General features: G+C 58.6%; 1 protein-coding gene across 1 annotated transcript in view; it reads left to right on the forward strand.

The window, feature by feature from the left end:
* The window catches only part of EPHA8 (EPH receptor A8), a 35,628-nt gene continuing 18,700 nt past the window's right edge, over nt 1,098-18,025 (forward strand). Inside the window, exons 1-3 of the mRNA XM_018055419.1 lie at nt 1,098-1,314; nt 6,664-6,728; nt 13,121-13,784. Coding sequence (XP_017910908.1) covers nt 1,221-1,314; nt 6,664-6,728; nt 13,121-13,784 — 823 coding nt within the window. The 5' untranslated portion in view covers nt 1,098-1,220. The remainder of the gene's footprint in view (nt 1,315-6,663; nt 6,729-13,120; nt 13,785-18,025) is intronic.

The following is an 18,025-nucleotide window of genomic DNA, read 5'->3' on the forward strand; positions in this document are numbered from 1 at the left end:
TAACCTCCAGCCATGGGTCCGATTCTTCCCTAGGGAGCAGAAGAGTGGCAATACATTCAGAGGGTGCTGAGCAGCGGATGGAAGTCAGAGGCAGAGGCGGAACTTGCCCTGGTGGGCACACACTTGCTGGCCAGCCCCCAGGACTGCAGATCTCTGCTTCCCAGACAGTTTGGCCCACCGGGTGCTCCCAGGGAGAGAGTCAGCTTCAGGAGGGAGCCCCTTCTCCAGTCCTTCCCCCACCGACTGCAGCCTCCCCCGCCAATCCCCTCCAAGGAGGGGATCCCTAATCCTGGGCCTGGAACTGGAGTGTGGAAGGTCAAGGGAGGAGAAGCAGGGAATGGTAACTGCCTTCAGCCAAGCTGGCCACCTGGCTGTGTGCCTGGTGAACGGCAGGCACCTTACCTGGGTCCTTGCATATAATTTTCACATCGACTCTAGGACACAGACCCTCTTATCCCTGTTCTACAGACATGGACCTTGAGACTCAGGGAGGTTTAGAAACTTCCTCAAAGCCAGCCCTAAAACGTTGGTCGGGTCCCTGAGCGCTGAGCTCAAGATCACGGCGCTCTAAGGCCTCACCTGAATTCGGGGTGCCCAGTCACTGGGTGCGGGGCAGGGAGAGAATTGTTAACTAAAAGCGCTTGTGAGTTTGTCTCTGAGCCGGTGTCTGAGCCTCCGTCCGTGAACTAGTGTGCACATCACCGCGTGCGAGGCAGTTTGTTGGGGGGTGCGTGTGCCTGAGGATCACGTGTGTAAGAGTGAGCGTGTCCGTGTCTATTCACGCAGGGCCTCCCCCCCCGCCCCCCAACCGGTGGGTCTGTGTGTCGCCGGGCGTCCGGACCCCTGGTTGGGTGCGCAGCGGCTGAGTCCGTGCGGGGCGCGGGGTGAAGGTGCTGGCGCGAGCGTGCGCACGTGGGGCGGGCGGCGGTATCCGCGGGTCGGTGTCCGCGGTGCGGGCTCCGCGTCCCCCCCCGCACCCGCCTCGGTGCTGATTGGCTCGGCGCCGCCGTGACAGGCCGGCCCCCGCCCGGGGCGGCGGCGGCGGCGGCGGCAGGGGCGGGCGCGGGTGCCCGCGTGTGCGCTGCGAGCCGGCGTGTGCGCCGGTGTGTGCGCCCGGCCGCCGGGTGTGCGGGAGAGCAGGGAGCGCGCCGACGCGCGGGCGGCCGCGGCCGAGCCCAGGGTGCGCGGCGCCCCCGCCCGCCCGCCCGCCCGGCCGGGCCATGGCCCCCGCCCGGGGCCGCCTGCCCCCCGCGCTCTGGGTCGTCACGGCCGCGGCGGCGGCGGCCACCTGCGTGTCCGCGGCGCGCGGCGAAGGTGAGCGGCGGCGGCTGGTGGGGCGGGGGCGGCCGAGGGGCCGGGGGCGCGGCGCGCGCAGCAGCCGGAGCGAGCCCGCCGAGAGGCTCAACTTCCTTCCCCTCGACCCCAGTGCCCGAGGGGCTGGGATCCCTGGATCTGGGTTGGGAGGGGTGGCACCGCGAGACACCCGGGGTCAGGGGACGGAGCGCCGGGGACAGGGCTGGGGGGAGAAGGACCCGAGGGCTTGAGGATGAGGGACAGAGGCACGAGGGACCGGGGGACGGGACTCAGGGGTTCGGAGCCGGGGACAGGGAACTGAGGATCGGACACTGGGGATGAAGGGACCGGACCGGAGGATGGAAGACGAGAAGCGATGTAGCGGAGAGAGGAGGCAGGGCAGGGCACCCGGTGCGGACAGAGGACAGAGGGACCCAGGATGCAGGGTGAGGTTCAGAGGGCTGAGGAGAAGCGGCCCAGCGTCCAGGGCTGGGGACCAGGAGGGGAGCAGGAGGATCAGAGAACAGGGCCGGACGGGGGGAGACGGGCGTGAAGGGCAGGGAACGAGGGTCTTGGAAGTGGGGTGGACTGGAGGGCTGGGGGGGGGGGGCGGGAGGACAGCAGCCTGCCCAAGGGGAGCAGCTTCGGTGGGCGATCGGGAGAAGGGGCCCGGGAGGAGGGGGCTGAGCGGGCTGCAGACAGACTGAAGCGGGTAAGGCCCGGAGGGCTGGGTCTTGTCCAGGGACAAGGCTGGGGAAGTCGGGTCACTCCGGGGGGATGCAGGATGAGGGTGTGGGCTGAGCAGTAGGGACCAAAAGGATCTGGAAGGGGATAAGGGAAGCCAGGAGAGGGCATCCATCAGGCTTCCCCAACACCTAGGGCTGCACACCTATGTGCGCGTGTGCGTACACACACACACACACACACACTCACCCCTTAGTCCACCGGGCACCCCAGGTCCAGCTCAGGACGCTGCCCTGGTTTCTGCTCCTCACCCAACCCCTGCCCTGGCCCCCCTCTCCTCTTGCACCTCTGCCAGGAGGAGGCCTGACCCAGGGCTCTGTGCAGATCCTAGGGTTCACAGCCTGGCTCCAGAGCTGCATCCTCAGCCTGGCAGGATGAACTCCCAGATTCCAGGGAGCTCCAGAGCCGGTGTTCCTCATCTACGGTCAGATGCACCACCGATCCACCCCTCACACACGAGCAGCTCACAGAGACGCAGTCGTACCCACAATCACACATGCACCAGCAGCCACGTGTTGGGATTCACACACAGAGACCCAGGCCCGAAGAGACCATGTGCATGGACAGCCCCCACACCCCTACAGTCAGATGCACAGAAGTGCGGCCAGTACGCAGGTGCACGCATGTGCACGCATGTGCATGTAGAGATTCGTGTGTATGAAAATATGCACATTGTGTGTAGACGCCACATATATGAAAAGACCCTCAAACTTGCACTCCTGTCCCTAGAAATGCGTGTGCGCAGCACCAACACACACAGATGTACTGAACTCAACCTCCAATGAAATAGGGGCCACACAGGGAGCAGGGACCAGAGCAAGGGAGCTGCGGGGTGAGTAGGGAGGGGACACAAGGGGCCTGGGAGGTCTGGGAGCTGTGGCCCGAGGACAGTTTCCTCTGGGTTGGATGGGGAGAAGGCGGCAGTTTCTTTGCCCAGGGAGACTCTGAGGGGCCCACAGAGAGTGCCTGGGCATTGGGTGGTGCAGCCCCAACTCCATGTTTCAACCCTCTTCTTTGAGGAGGATCGAGCACCCTCCAGAATGCCAGACTGGCAAACCCCAGATCCGCCTAGGAGGGGACTTTGACCCGGCTCCTGGGCAGAGGGCAGACCGTTTTGGCCCGGGAGAGAGGCTGTTTCCGGGGAGGGACAGCAGCTGGGGAAGAGGTGAGGTCACCAGGAGAGGAAGCGGGGGATGTCTGTCAGGGGTGGGAGGGAGGCAGGCAGGCCTGGTGCCAGGGCCCGGCCATACCTATTTGATCAGCGCAGCAGGGTGCCCCTGCCTGGGCACAGGTTACCCTTGCAGGTCCAAAGGTCCTGGGTGGAGACCTGGGGCCTGGGTTCCACACAGGACAGCCAAGAGTCTGTGCGCTGGTGCAGGGCCAGGACTGGCTGGGGGAGACTGTGGGAACTCAGGGAGGGGACTCTTTTCCCAGTGGGGGTCCTGCAAAGGTGACAGTGCCCCCAGGCTCCCCAAATGCCCCTGTGCCTCAGGGCTGGGGACGGACCTGCACCTGCAGGGATGCCCCCAAACCCTACCAGGCTCAAAGCCCCTTTTCACTCTCTGATGTGGATTATCCACCAATTTGGGGTGATCTCCGAGGCATTCATATCCCAGCTGACATCCCCGGGCCACCCCGAATTCTCCAGCCTCACCACCATGCGCTGTGTCCTCCGGGAATGTAAATCAATTTAAGTATTAGTCTCAGCGAAATGGAATGGGGGAAGGTGACGGCTCGGGAGGAAAAAAAAGAAATCGCATAATACCTTCCTCAGTCAAACAGGAAAGGCTTAAGAATTATCTGTGCTTCTCAGAGCAGGGGAGGGACCCATTTGATCCCCGAGAACAGGCCGGCAGGTAGGCCTGGGAGGGACGCCTGCAGACATCTGGCCGATAAGGAAACTGAGGCACAGAGGGGTTCAGTGGTTGCTTCCCTGAGGGCCCTGAGAGACCGAGTGTCTAGTTCTCCCATTTGCAAGTGGGGAGATGGGCTCAGAGAGGGTCACCGACTTCCCAGGGGTCACACCGTCCAGCAGAGCAAGAGGACAGAGAAAGCCCGGCCCTGGTGAGCCAAAGCGTTGGCCTCTCCAAAGGGACTCAGGCCCCGGCAGGAGGGGCCTAGCCCTGGACTTCCCTCCAGCCCCGTGAGACCTCCTGTGGGCCTGGAGCCTCCCGTGAGAGACCCTCTGTGTCCCCCGAGAGAAGGGGACAGGACATGGGGAGGAGGGGGACAGAGAGAGAGGCAGGGAGGGGATGGACAGAGGCCGGTCTGAAAGGAATTGGAACAAGCAGCCTTGGAATCTGGTTGCTCTTCCTGAATCCAATAGAATCGACTTTTGGTTTATCTTTGGATTATCTGAACCACCCTCCTTGGCTGATTGATCATGAATCAGCTGCAGATGTGATTGGGGATTCCCAGAGGGGAGGGAAGGGCCTGAAAAGTGGGGGTCTGCAGGCCTCTGCCTCTAGAGTCCAGGGGAAGAAGTCCCAGCAGCCCCTGGGTGGGCGCAGGTCTGAGTTGTGTCTGGGCGGTGCTGGCCTAGGGGCCCTTCAGTTCTGATAACCCCATCTGGGATGTGGTGTGGGGCGGGGGAGCCCACAGGTCCCTGTCCGCACCACCCCCCCATTCCCCAAACTCAGCCCGCTGGTCTGGGGGAAACTGCAGCGCAGCCCCTCCCCCGCCCACCGCCCGCAGGAGGAGAGAGCTCCTGACCCAGTTTTCTCGCCATTGCCGGGGAGGGAGGGAGGGAGGCGGGAAGGTTTCTTTGCCTGCCGCCCTGGCGTGGGGCCGGTTCGGCTCAGGGAAGGGAGATCCCCCCTGCAGACGTTGCCTCCATCCCCTGGTCCTGCCCGCCCCTCTGCCCCGGTGGGAGGATCCCAAGCCTGAGCTCAGAAGGCCCTCCCTGGCTTGGCAAGTCCTTTTTCCAGCTGGCCTCTGGAGCCCCCCCCCAGCCGACGCTGGATGGGGAGAGTGAGGGGAGGAAGAGGAAGAAAATCAGCGCAGGAGAGCATCCGCACCCCCAGCATTTCCTGAGGACACTTGTCTCCATCACTGAGGGCAGGCGCAGAGCTGTGCAAATCTCAGGCCGAAGGACAGCACCCACCCTTCTCTTCGGGAAAGTTCCAGGAAGGCCCATTTTAACCCTCTGCGGCCTGCCTAAGTTAGCAGATCGGGTTGGTTGGAGTGGTTGCTGGCTGGGAGAGGTGGGTAGATAGAAGAGAAAGGGAAATGAAAGCTGTGAGACTCGGAGCCCAAACTCCTTTCATCAGATAGATCAAAGGCAGCCGGGGCCCAGAGAGGTGAAGGGACTTACCCAAGGACACACAGCAGTTAGAGGCAGTGCTGGGATTCAAGCCCTGATTTCTTCCCAGTTGAGTGCATCTTTATCAGCTTAAAGTGAGTGATGCTTACTGCTCCTAGGTACCAAGAGAGAGGCAGAAGGGCCGGGACTCAGGGAACAGGAGCCAACTTTGGTGAGGCATTGGGTCCAGGTGTGGCAGTTTACTGTTGGCCACCCTTATGTATCATTATGCCCATTTTACAGATGAGGAAATTGAGGCTGAGTGAAGTGCAGGTCACCCACTACCAAGTAGCTGTGAGAGGTGAGCCCAGCAGTGTCTGATTCTAAAAGCAGGTTTTTTTCTCTACCCTGCTCTTGGTACTTTGCAGGGTCCCCTTCGGGGGTCTGGCTTACACTTGCCTTTCGGGCCAGCACTCCTTTCTCTACCACTGTGACAACCCAGAGATTCTGCTCCTTGGGCTCAAGCTGCCGGGGCTGGTGGCTTTGTCTGTGGTGCTCTGGGTGCCAGCCCAGGAGTCACACCTGTGGAGTTCCAGGCACCGTCCTGATCTTCCCTGAGGCTCAGTGTTTTCATCTGGAAAATGGGCAGAGGAATGAACACCTTTCGGTGTTGCCGTGTGGACCACGGATGAGGCACTGCAAGCTCCCTAGCAGAGCCCAGCTCACCCTACGTGCTCCCCACGAGGCAGCACTTCCTCCTCCAAAGCCCTCCACGCCCATGTGCGCCATGGACCTGCTCAGTGCGAGGTGCCTTTTGGGGACCCTGGTGATGGCAAAGCTGGGTCCAGTCCTCTGGATGGAGGTTTGACTTACAGTGCAAACATCGGTGGGTGCTTTGGATTGCCACCATGTCCTGTGAGAGGCCCAGGGTCAGGTCATCTTCACAGCCCCCTGTAAGGCAGGCATCACCGTCACCCCATTTTACAGGGGAGGAAGTGGGGGCTCAGGGATGGAGGAAACTTGCTCAGGGACACACAGCTCCCAACTGGCAGAGCTATGATTCAGATCCAGACCTCCCAGACCGCCAAGCCCAGGCATCTGCCTCTCACTGCACCCCCCAGTCGAGGCAGCCTAGCACTCGGGGCAGCTTGAGTCTTCCGGAAGGTGAGAAGATTATATTTTGTGGTGGTGGAGGAAAGCTTCAGGAAAGAGCAAGAACTTGAGCTGAGCCTTGAAGGCCAGGAAAGTGAAAAAGGACCCAGAAACCAGAGCTGGGGTGTTCAGGGCTGAGAGCAGACCCCAGTGTGGCCAGACCACCCTGGTCCTGGGGGACTGGGGAAGGGGGTGGCCAGGGATCTGATGCGCCCTTGTCTTCTTTTCTGCAGTGAATTTGCTGGACACGTCCACCATCCACGGGGACTGGGGCTGGCTCACGTATCCGGCTCACGGGGTGAGTGATGGGCGGGGCGGCCAGTGCTGTCCCTCTGTGAACAGAGAGGCTGTGATGCCCGGTTCTTATCGTCAGGCAGATCAAAAGGAAGCAGAGGCCACGAGAGGTGAAGGGACTTACCCGAGGACGCCCAGCAGTCAGAGTCAGAGCTGCTGACTTCTTAAATTTAGCGCATGCAGTCTTTTGGAATTCCAGAACCAAGTCCAGGGCCAGCTCCCCCTTCTTCTGGTCTGAGGCCTGGATGTGCTATCCTTACGTCTGTGTCCCAGGCCCATCTGGCCTCCATGGTGATGCTGGGCTCAGCCCATTAGATCCCTGTACTCACAGGCGACTCCCTTCCACCCTCCCAAGGAATTGGCATGGTAACCCCGAGTGTCCAGAGCCAAGGATGCCCTGCCCAGTCCCCCGATTCTCCTAAATCTCAGGGGGGCAGGGCGGTAAAGCAACACAAGCCCATGAGCTTGGTGGGGTTGGGCCCCACCATCCACAAGCTGAGTGTCCTTGGGTCACCACTTCACCTCCCTGAGTCTCAGTTTCCCTGTCTGTAGAATGGGATGAACACTGGCAACCTCGTGGGGTTTGCTGGGAGGGTGAAGGGAGATGACACGTGGTCTTGGCACCATGCCTGGCACAGGGTGGGCCTCCATTAAATGTATTATTATCATTATCATTGTCATTAGTGTATATTATGGCTGTATCTCACATAAATTTCCTCCTATAAGCATGATCAGAAACACACACATCCCCATCATAGACACAAACACGTCTGGTGCCCACAGCTGCTTTCATGAACGCTTCTGCTTCCATGGCTCTGGAGACAGAGTGATAATAATACTCGTGCTGACAGTGACACCGAGCTGATTTTTGAGTGTTTCTTTACTTGGGGGTAAGATTGTAAGCTGGGCTGTCTGGGGGCTGTGACCGGGGCCAGGGCAATCCCAGCTCCTCTCTCTCTGGGGGTCTGTCCCCAGGTGGCGGCGAGCTGAGCCTGCTGTCATCGCCATGCACCAGGCTTCAGGGAGTTGAAGGGGCAGGCCAGGGCCCCTGAGAGCCAGGAGGGACCCCTTCTGTGCCTCAGCACGTCAGCCGTGCCTGAAGACAGAGGCTTGGTCCTGGGAGTGTCCCTTTACCCCCCAGGGCCTCAGCCTCTCCCCGTGAGGGGCTCTTCTGTGGGTCCCACGCGGCTGTCTCCCGGGGTGTTCGTGCGTGCGAAGGGCTTTGGTGCAGGAACTGGCTCTGCCAGTGGCAGGGGCTGCCCCAAGAGCAGGTGACTGCCTGGCTGTGGGCTGGGGCAGCGTCTCCCCTGAGACTCAGCAGCTGGGCAGGAATGGACTTGAACCCCTGGTTGGCACTGGCTGTCTCTGTCCCTCTGTCCCTCTGTCCCACTCAGAGCTTAGGACTTGGTTTTTAGGGTAACAAGAAGTAGGAAGGATTTTAAGCAGGGGTGGGTGGTGAGAAATATGACTGGACTCTGCTGGTGACGAAAGGTTCTTTTGTTTGCTGGATGCTGTGAAGAATGGCTCGGGGAATTCCCTCTTGGTCCACTGGTTAGGACTCCGCGTTTTCACTGCCAAAGGTGCAGGTTCAATAGCCGGTTGGGGAACTAAAGATCTTGCAAGCTGTATGGCACAGCCAAACACAAACAAGCAAAACCCCCTAAAAAGAAAGTGGTTCAGAGTTACTCATTTCGCTTGATAATTAGAACAAATAATTTATATTCACATAAAGTGAAGTCGCTCAGTCGTGTCCAACTCTCTGCGACCCTGTGGACTATAGCCTACCAGGCTCCTCCATCCATGGGATTTTCGAGGCAAGAGTACTAGAGTGGGGTGCCGTTTCATTCTCCAGAGGATCTTCCCGACCCAGGGATCAAAACCAGGTCTCCCACATTGCAGGCAGACACTTTACCGTCTGAACTACCAGGGAAGTCACATAGCTCTTAACAATTTGTGGGCATTATCTCGTTTAACCACCACTACTAATCCTGCAAGTGGTACAGCCATCCCATTTCACAGATGAGGAAGCCGAGGCTCAGAGCCGTGAGAAAAATCTTTCCACCATCAGGCAGGTTTCAAGTGATGGATGCGAGCTCAGATCTCTCTTGGCCTGGAGCCCTCACTGAGTCCCTGCGTCACCTTGTGAAGGGCTGGGAACCAATCCTGCATTATTTACTGAAACAGGGACCACCTCCTATCAGTACGGGGCCTGGAGATGGGGCTTGCCCAGAGGAGAGAGAAAGCCAGAGGAGATCTCTGTTTCCAAGCTCTGGATCTTGAACCTGTGGCAGGCTGGCAGGTGAAACATGCAGGTGCCCACATCCAGGGGGTCTGGGGAGGGGCCTGGGAATCTTTTGTTGAATAAGTTTGTAGCTGGGTGGAGGTTGATGGTCCCTGCGTTTCCATCCATTCTCTGATCCTGGAGTCTGTTAAGCACCCTGGGTACAAAGGTCATCCGTGACTGTCTCCAGCCTCACCAAGTTATCAGACCGTCAGGCAGGCGCATAGCCTAAAGCCAGCGGTGCTGGGTCTGGACGAGCTGGTGGCGCTCTGCAGCCTCTAATCAGCGTGACTCAGGCCAGTCCCTTTACCTCGCCTCCACCTCCTCGTTTATAACACAAGGATGATCACAGAACCTGCTCCCTGCAGTTGTCATCTGAGAGATGATGCAGGGAAAGGACATTGTACCAGCAAGAAACCAGATGCTCTGAGAGGTTAAGCGTCTCTGCTAAGATCTGGGGAGTCTGGCCCCAGAATTCACGCTTCTAACCAGGCTGCACCCCTCTCTTTGGACCCCTCCATCCACGCACTGGGTCGTGCTCCACCTCAGCTGGTGAATTAACAGCCACTCGTGAATATTCCTTTTTATTGTCTCTTGATCCTCACCAGCCCCTGGAGTGATGAAAGGGGCAGGCATTAGCTACCTCGGTTTACCTATAAGAAGTCCAAAGCTCAGAGAGGGAATGTGATCTGCCCAGGGGTGCACAGCTGGTTTGCTGCTTTCTGTTCCCTAGGGAACAGAGTTCCATAGGGATAGTGGGGGCTGGGGGGTGCGGTATGTGCCAGGGGCCAGAGAGGCAGCTGGGGTAGCCTTGGCACCCGGCATGGAGTGGGGGTGCCCCAGGTAGAGAACAGGGCTGATTCTGCCCTTGTACCACCCGCCAGGAATTTGTGCCACTCTCTGTGTTTGCGGCAGCCCCTGAGGCTAAGCCAGGCCTTTGGCCCTGCTCGGGCGGCTGGAGCAGACTGGGATCGAGCTGATTAATTTATCCGGGTCCCTGGCAGGAAGCAGACAGTGAGCAGCTGGCTGGCTCTTTGGTGCTCCATTAATTGTGACAATGACTTTAACCCCAGATGTAACACAGTGCTGCCCAGAGCCCCGGCTGCAGAGTGGGGTGCGGCGTGGGGGGTCCTTCTTGGGGTGGGGGAGTGTGCAGGAGGCATACAGTCTTTCAGGTGAGGCTGGCACGGCCTGGTCTGCTTCCCCAGGGGTCCCTGGAGGCGGGCACGGGGGTGATGGCAGTCCAGCATCATGTCAGTCCCCTTCTGGGCCAGGCCCAAGCTAAGCACCGGGCAGTTTTCTTTTCCCTTCATCCTCTCAAGTCTCACTGAAGTGGGGCCTTTCTGAGCCCCTCTTACAGATAAGCGGGCCGGGGATTGAGACCATATAGCTGACCAAGATGAAGTCAGATCAAGGGGCTTTTGTCGGGCAGGGAAGACTCAGGATGCCCCAGACCCCCACTCCAGTGCTTGTGGGACAGCTCGGAACCCCGCCGGTTCTCAGAGCACAGTGAGGAGTGGTCTTCGCTTCCTCCCCCTCCTCCCAAACTGTCCTCCCCTCCCCGACCCCTGCTTAAGCCATAGGGCCCCTAGTTCAGAGACAATAGCCACAGAGGCCCAAGAGAGATCACGGCCCTGCGTCTCTGGTGCACCCAGGACAGCGACCCCAGAGCCTGTCTCCTCCATCCGCCCTTGGCGCCCAGCCCCTCCTCAGAACCCTGAGGAGTCCACTGAACTCAGCCCAACAGCGACTACTCCCAGCCGATCAGCATTCTGCCGCTCAGGAGGCTGCAGCCCACAGAGGAGTGGCCGTTTGCCCAAGGTCGCAGAGCCAGTGGAGACTGAACCCAGGCCTCTCGACTTCCGTTTCATTTCTCAACGCTGTGTCTTCGGCGTGGCTCTTCTGTGTCCAGACTGGGCTTGCTGAACATTGCTGGCCCTTGCCAGCCTCTGCTGGGGCTCTTCTCTCCCACCCCTGCAGGAAGGCCCAGCCTCAGCCCTGCAGGAGGTTTTGCCACACCATGAGTGCCCACACCCTGCGTGCCCACACCCTGCGTGCCCACACACTCCACACTCCATCTGTGAGAATGTGAGGGGGCTCGTGGGGAGAGAGTATTTCTTGTGCAATTCTTTTAATTAGTTCAGTCGCTCAGTCATGTCTGACTCTCTGCGACCCCAGGGACTACAGCACGCCAGGCCTCCCTGTCCATCACCAGCTCCCAGAGTTTACCCAAACTCATGTCCATTGAGTCGGTGCCATCCAGCCCTCTCATTCTCTGTCGTCCCCTTCTCCTCCTGCAGCAAGATACACTTGGCATAACATTTGCCGTCTTTTAGCCACTTGTGAGCCTCCAGTTCAGTGGCATTGAGTCCATTCACGCTGTTGTGTGACCGGCACCCCATCCATCTCCAGAATGCTTTCATCTTCCCAGACTGAAATTCTGTGCCCGTTAAACTGTCATAACTCCATGGCCCTCTTGCCTCAGCCGCTGGTAAGCACCGGTCTACTTGCTGTCTCTAGGAACCTGCTGTAAGTGCCTTGCACAAGTGGAAGCATACAGGACTTGTCCTTTTGTGTCTATTTCACGCGGCATAAGGCCTTCAAGGCTCCTCCATGTTGTATGTAGCACGTGTCAGAATTTCCCGAGGCCCCACTGTATCAGTGCACACATCTTGTTTGTCCATTTATCCGCTGGGGGACATTTGCGTTTCCACCTCTGGGCGGCGATAAGCACGGGTGTGCAGATCGCTGGTTGTGTCCCTGCTTTGGTTTCCTTCGGGTGCACACCCAGAAGAGGAACTTGGGGTGATTCTATGCCTAATTTCTTGGTATCCACTGTTTTCCACAGTGGCTGCACCAGTTAACATTCCCACTAGCAATGCACAGGGTTCCAATTCCTCCACAGGCTCGCCAACCCTCGTTATTTTCCATTGCTTTGACAATAGCTAATCGGTGTGAAGTGGTATCTCACTGTGGTTTTGATTTGAATTTCCCTAATGCTTCGTGACGCTAAGCATCTTTCCACGTGCTCTTTAGCCATCTGTGTATCTTCTTTAGAGAAAAGTCTGTTCGAGTCCTTTGCCCGCTTTCTAATTAGGTGTGTCTGGTTCTTCGCTTTTCGACTGTAGAAGTTCTTTATATATTCCGGATACTAATCCTGTATCAGACACGTGGTTTGCAGGTGTTTTCTCCCATTCTGTATGTTGCCTTTTTACTCTGTTGATTGTGTCAGTGATGGTCACTGGTTTACTTCTGAATCAGTGAGGCCTGGCCAGCACGTGACACAGAAGTGATCATACTCAACTTTCCCGCATCCCGGTATCCCCTTACCCAGGGCAGCCCGTGGTGGGGGCAGAAGGAACATCACACACAGCAAGGCAGAGGAATCCATCCATCAGACAGTCAGTCACTCAACAAGCACCAGTTCAGGGGGTGCTGCTGAAGGATTTGAGGCCAGGGTACAACATAGCTTCATGCAATTAGAAAGATCTTTCTGGCAGCTGATGTGAAAACTGGACCAGTGGGCTCACTGACTTCCCCACGCAAGTCACCCCACTCTGGGCGTGACGGAGTAGCTGTGTAGAAACAAGGTCAGAGCTGTGTGGCTTTCGCCTCAGTTCCAGTCCTGGCTCCGTCACTCAATAGCTGTGTGACCCTGGACACACAGCTCTAGGTCTGAACCCCTCGGTGCTGTGAAAAGGCAACAGATAACGCTTCCCCAGGATATCCCTGGTGGCTCAGAGAGTAAAGAATCCGCCTGCAGTGCAGGAGATGGAAGAGACACAGGTCTGATCCCTGGTCAGGAAGATCCCCTGGAGAAGGGAACGGCAACCCACTCCAGTACTCTTGCCTGGAGGACCCCACGGACAGAGGAGCCTGGTGGGCTACAGTCCCCAGTGTCACAAAGAGTCGGTCACGAGTGAGTGACTAATAACGCTCCCCCATAACCACGTGTGTAGGGTGCTTGGCCTCTTGATGGCTGACAGTCCGCTGGAGGCTGGAGAATGTTCAGTCTTCTTTCCCAGACCTTCCCTAGCACCGGGTGCGCGGCTTGTGGCAAGAGAGGGCCAGCCGCTGCCTCTCACTTCAGCTGGCTGTGGTCTCTCTGCCCACAGTGGGACTCCATCAACGAGGTGGACGAGTCCTTCCGGCCCATCCACACGTACCAGGTATGCAACGTCATGAGCCCCAACCAGAACAACTGGCTGCGGACCAGCTGGGTGCCCCGTGACGGCGCCCGGCGTGTCTATGCCGAGATCAAGTTCACCCTACGGGACTGCAACAGCATGCCCGGCGTGCCGGGCACCTGCAAGGAGACCTTCAACCTCTACTACCTGGAGTCGGACCGCGACCTGGGCGCCAGCACGCAGGAGAGCCAGTTCCTCAAAATCGACACCATCGCGGCCGACGAGAGCTTCACGGGGGCCGACCTGGGCGTGCGGCGCCTCAGGCTCAACACGGAGGTGCGCGGCGTGGGGCCCCTCAGCAAGCGCGGCTTCTACCTGGCCTTCCAGGACATCGGCGCCTGCCTGGCCATCCTGTCCCTCCGTGTCTACTACAAGAAGTGCCCCACCATGGTGCGCAACCTGGCCGCCTTCTCGGAGGCGGTGACGGGGGCCGACTCTTCCTCGCTGGTGGAGGTGCGGGGCCAGTGCGTGCGGCACTCCGAGGAGCGGGACACACCCAAGATGTACTGCAGCGCAGAGGGCGAGTGGCTGGTGCCCATCGGCAAGTGCGTGTGCAGCGCAGGCTACGAGGAGCGGCGGGACGCCTGCGTGGGTGAGCACACCTCTGCGCGGGTGGGCTGACGGCTGGGCTCAGTACCCGCAGGGCTGACGGGGCTGGGGCGGGGGGCTGGCAGGCAGGGTTGGCACAGTCGGCAGGTGTCTGGGTGGTGCTCACAGCACCTGGGAGGATGCATGAAGCCCTAGCGTTCCTGTGTCTCCAGGCCACCTGTGTGTGTCTTGCTGGGAGGGAAAAACACCACAGCCAGATAGACCCTCTGTGGGTGTTGTGAAGAGCTCCATCTCTGGGCACCTGTGTGACTGGGGTGTACTAACTGGGTACATATGTGTGTTGGGGAACAGTGATGGAACCTACCACAGCTGGCACTATTCTAAGTGCTTTTCACCTATGAATGCATTTACTCCCCAAAGCTATCCAGTGAAATAGGAGCTTTTATTATCCTGGCTTTAAAGATAAGGATGCTGAAGCCCAGAGAGGCAAAGTAACTTCCCCAAGGTCACACAGCTGGGAAGTCACAGAGCTGTGACTTGAATTCAGAAGTCTGGCTCCAGAGTCCAGACTCAGAACCACTGAACTGCTACCCTATTGAGGAGGGGGTGTCGATTGGAATCTGGGCTCGGGGTGAATGCACGCGTGGCGTACAGGAGCATTGTGAAAGATAGGCAGGCAGGGACAGCCAGGGTGTTTTCCGGGTTGCACTGGGTGTGTCTGCCCGCGAGCAGGCGGAACTTAGCTAGAGATGTGGGGGAGGGGACAGCTGAGAGCACCTGGGTCTTGAAATAGCACCTGTTCCCACAGGTATTCTGCTGGGGTTCCCATGTCACAGACCAGGAGCAGGGCTGAGTCCAGGCTGTGTGCGTGTGTGTGTGTGCGTGTGTGTATGTCTGCCTGTGTGCATGTGTGTGCATGTGTGTGCGTGTGTGTGCGCGCATGTGCGTGTGTGTGCGTGTGTGTGTGCGCACGTGTGGTCAGCAGGCACGCATCTTGGATCGGTGTAGCCGGGCACCCCGACAGCCCAGGCACCCCGGGAGGGCTGGCGAGCTCACGCAGCTGGTGCCCCAGCTGTTACTGGTCTTGGCCTGGCTGCCCTCTGCTGTCCCTTGATCTCCCCAGGGGCTGGACACATGCCAGGCCAGCCTTTCAGCCCAGGCTGGTGAAGCCTGCCGTGGGGACCACTGGGTCTCCTGGGGAAGGAGATGTTCCTGGGCAGGGATCAGAGAGACCAGGGCCTGTCCCCCAGACAGCCTCGGGGAAGACTGGGATGGGGCCCTGAAAGACACTCAGAATATCCTCAAACCTCTTAGCTGCTCCTACACAGGCCCCGGGACCACACTTAGAGGGACCCTCGGGCCTCTCAGCACCGTGCCTCTGTCCTAGCCAGCAGGAAGGCCCCTGGGTGCTCACAGGAGCAGGACACAGGCTGGCCGTTTCAGGCGATGCTCAAGGTGGCTTCAGAGACCACCCCAGTCCACTTTAGGAGTTGTCTCACCCCAGGAACTCCGGGGCCAGATTCTTCCGACCAGCCACCAGGCCCTCTCTGGTCCTTCTCTGGGGCTGTCTGATTGTCTTGTACATGTGTGCTAAATCGCTTCCATTGTGTCCAACTCTTTGCGGCCCTATAGACTCTAGCCCGCCAGGCTCCTCTGTCCATGGGGTTCTCCAGGCAAAAACACTGGAGTGGGTTGCCATTTCCTTCTCCAACGCATGAAAGTGAAAAGTGAAAGTGAAGTCGCTCAGTCGTGTCCGACTCCTAGTGACCCCATGGACTCCAGCCTACCAGGCTCCTCCGTCCATGGGATTTTCCAGGCAAGAGGACTGGAGTGGGTTGCCATTGCCTTCTCCCCCTTATTCTGATGGGGATAATAAAATCTCTTAGAGACAAGTTTTCAAGTGTTTGCTATGTGCCAGGCACGTTAACGAGCACTTCATACAGATCATGTCAGTAACTCATCCATGCATAGGGGATAGAGGCACAGTGCATCCCTGTCTCCAGGGAGTTCACAGCTTCTCATCCTTACAACAGTCCTCAAAGCTAGGTATCGTATCCCCATCTCACAGATGGGAAAAACTGAGTCCCCTCAGCTTAAGTAGCAGAGTAGGGATGTGATCCCATGTTTCCTCACTCCAGAACCCTGAACAGCCTCCTCTGTCCACAAAGCCCTCTGCAAAGCCTTGCTTCCCAACTCCCTGGGGTAACACTAAAACAGTTAGTAACCAGGACTGTATAAGCTGTAATAGTCAGGTGGGCCAGCCTGTGGATACCTGCTCAAGGTCAGCTGTCTCCAGCCCTGGGTTGAGCCAGGGAGAACACCAGGCCACTTGTTTGTCCAGCGTGCATCCTTGCCCTTCGAGGGAGACTGGTCCTCCTGACTTTGGGGTGGGGGCCTCACTCAGAGGTACTGCTCCTTTTTGGGTGGAGATGGCAAGTGAAGCCCAGAGAGGGAATGCATCTTGCCCAAGGACCCACAGCATGTCTAGGGTAGGAGTCCTGGTGAAAACCCCAAGGCTTGAGCAGCTGGACGTCCTCAGAGCTGGGAGAAGTCAAGGCCACTCCCATTTCCTGACACTTCTGGCACGTTAATAAAAAATAATAAAGTAATGCCAAAGCAGGGTTAGGGAATTGCAGCCTGTTTTGATTTTTACATTTAAATCACAATACAACATAATTATGCCAGTTGCAAGATAATTACAGGTTTTATAAAAAAATATTAATTCATCGTGCACTGCAGGCAGTGGGGTTTGGGGACAGGATGCCAGTTTTAAATCACGCAGGGAAAGACGTTTCTCAGCCCTGTCGGTGGGCGTGTGCGGTGTCTGCTGACCTCCTTTGAAGAAGCAGCGCAGGTGCAAAACTGAGGTGCTCGCCTAATGAGAGCCCGGGGCCAGCGGCCCTGTGGGGGCCCAGGGACCCCCACCTGCTCCTTGGCGGGCAGCCCGCGAACTGAGGGGGCTAGGGGCCTAAAAGGAGCTGGGCACAGACTGGGCGTGCCTTTGCTGATCTACTTGAGATGACCTCAAAGCTGCAGCCGCGTACCCAGCCTGAGCGGGACCTCCGGAGACCCGTGGGGCCCTGCCCTTCTCCACTGGGCAGTTCTCTCTGAGCAAACAGGGCTGGGTGAGGGGGTGCCAGCCTCCCCTGCCTGGGTGCCCCTCCGCCTTCTTTCTACACCAGGAGAAGGGCCCCGGCGCTTGAGGGCTGCAGCAGCGGCCAGGCTGATGGCGACAGCCGTCAGGCTCCTGTCTCGGTGGTCTCACCCTCGTGGCTCCCCTGAGAGTGGCCCAGCAGCCACCAATTCTACAGAGATGACAGTAGAGCCCAGGAGAGGGGACCAGCCCGATCATGTGGCTTTTTAGAAGCCTTCCTGAGACCGCGTTTGGGCCTCGGGGACCCACGGAAGCACGTCAGAGCCGGGCGGAGCTAGTGCACTTTACCTGTGGGGAAAAGGGCCCAGAGAGGCCAAGTGACCGTCCCGAGAGCGCACAGCTAGCAGTAGTTGATTGAATCCCAAATCTCCCAAGCGCCTGACCAGAAAACTCCCCACGCCACCCAATTCCTGACCCACTGACCTTCCCCCCGCCACCCACGTGGCTGCGCCCCCTACCCCGAATCCAGAGTAGAAGGGCCTCTCAGAACACCACGCAACACAGCAGCCGCCCAGAGTCCCAAGTCCCTAGCACTGTCCTTTCCGCCACCTGGACGCAGAGTATAAGCCACCCTCTGCAGCCCTAATCATCTTTCTATAAATATCAGAGCATCTCATTTCGAAGGGGCAGCATGAACAACGAGCTCCTTTGCCTTCCTGACTGTGTTTAAAATCTGATTTAGAATTAATTTCCTTTGGTCGGCCACCGGCAGACACCTTATTTGTCAAATCTCAAGCTCTTCGCAGGGGAGAGGAGAGAGGTGGCCGCGGCCCCTGGCAGCTGCCGGCCTGACAGGCGGCCTGGGCAAGGTGCCCTCGGCAGGGGCGGTAGCCCCTCCTGGCCCGCGGCCGACACCAGGCACCGCAGACGCCGGAAGCGCCCTGGGTCGGCAGGCCCCAGCCCAGAGCCGCTCCATCTGTCTTGGCCATTAATTCCCGGCTCTGCCTCCAGGTCTCCAGGCTCCCCGAGGCCTGGTGATTAGTATTCTTATTAAAGATTATTTTATTTTCATTGAGCGGATTAATCTAGCCTTGACACTTTATAGCCATATGGGTATTAGCCGAGCGTGAGAGAACCACCCCCCGGTGGACTGGCGGGATGGCGGAGCTGCCTCTAAGCCGAGGCCGGGT

Source organism: Capra hircus, chromosome 2 (assembly GCF_001704415.2).
Source record: "Capra hircus breed San Clemente chromosome 2, ASM170441v1, whole genome shotgun sequence".
NCBI classification, from domain to species: domain Eukaryota; kingdom Metazoa; phylum Chordata; class Mammalia; order Artiodactyla; family Bovidae; genus Capra; species Capra hircus.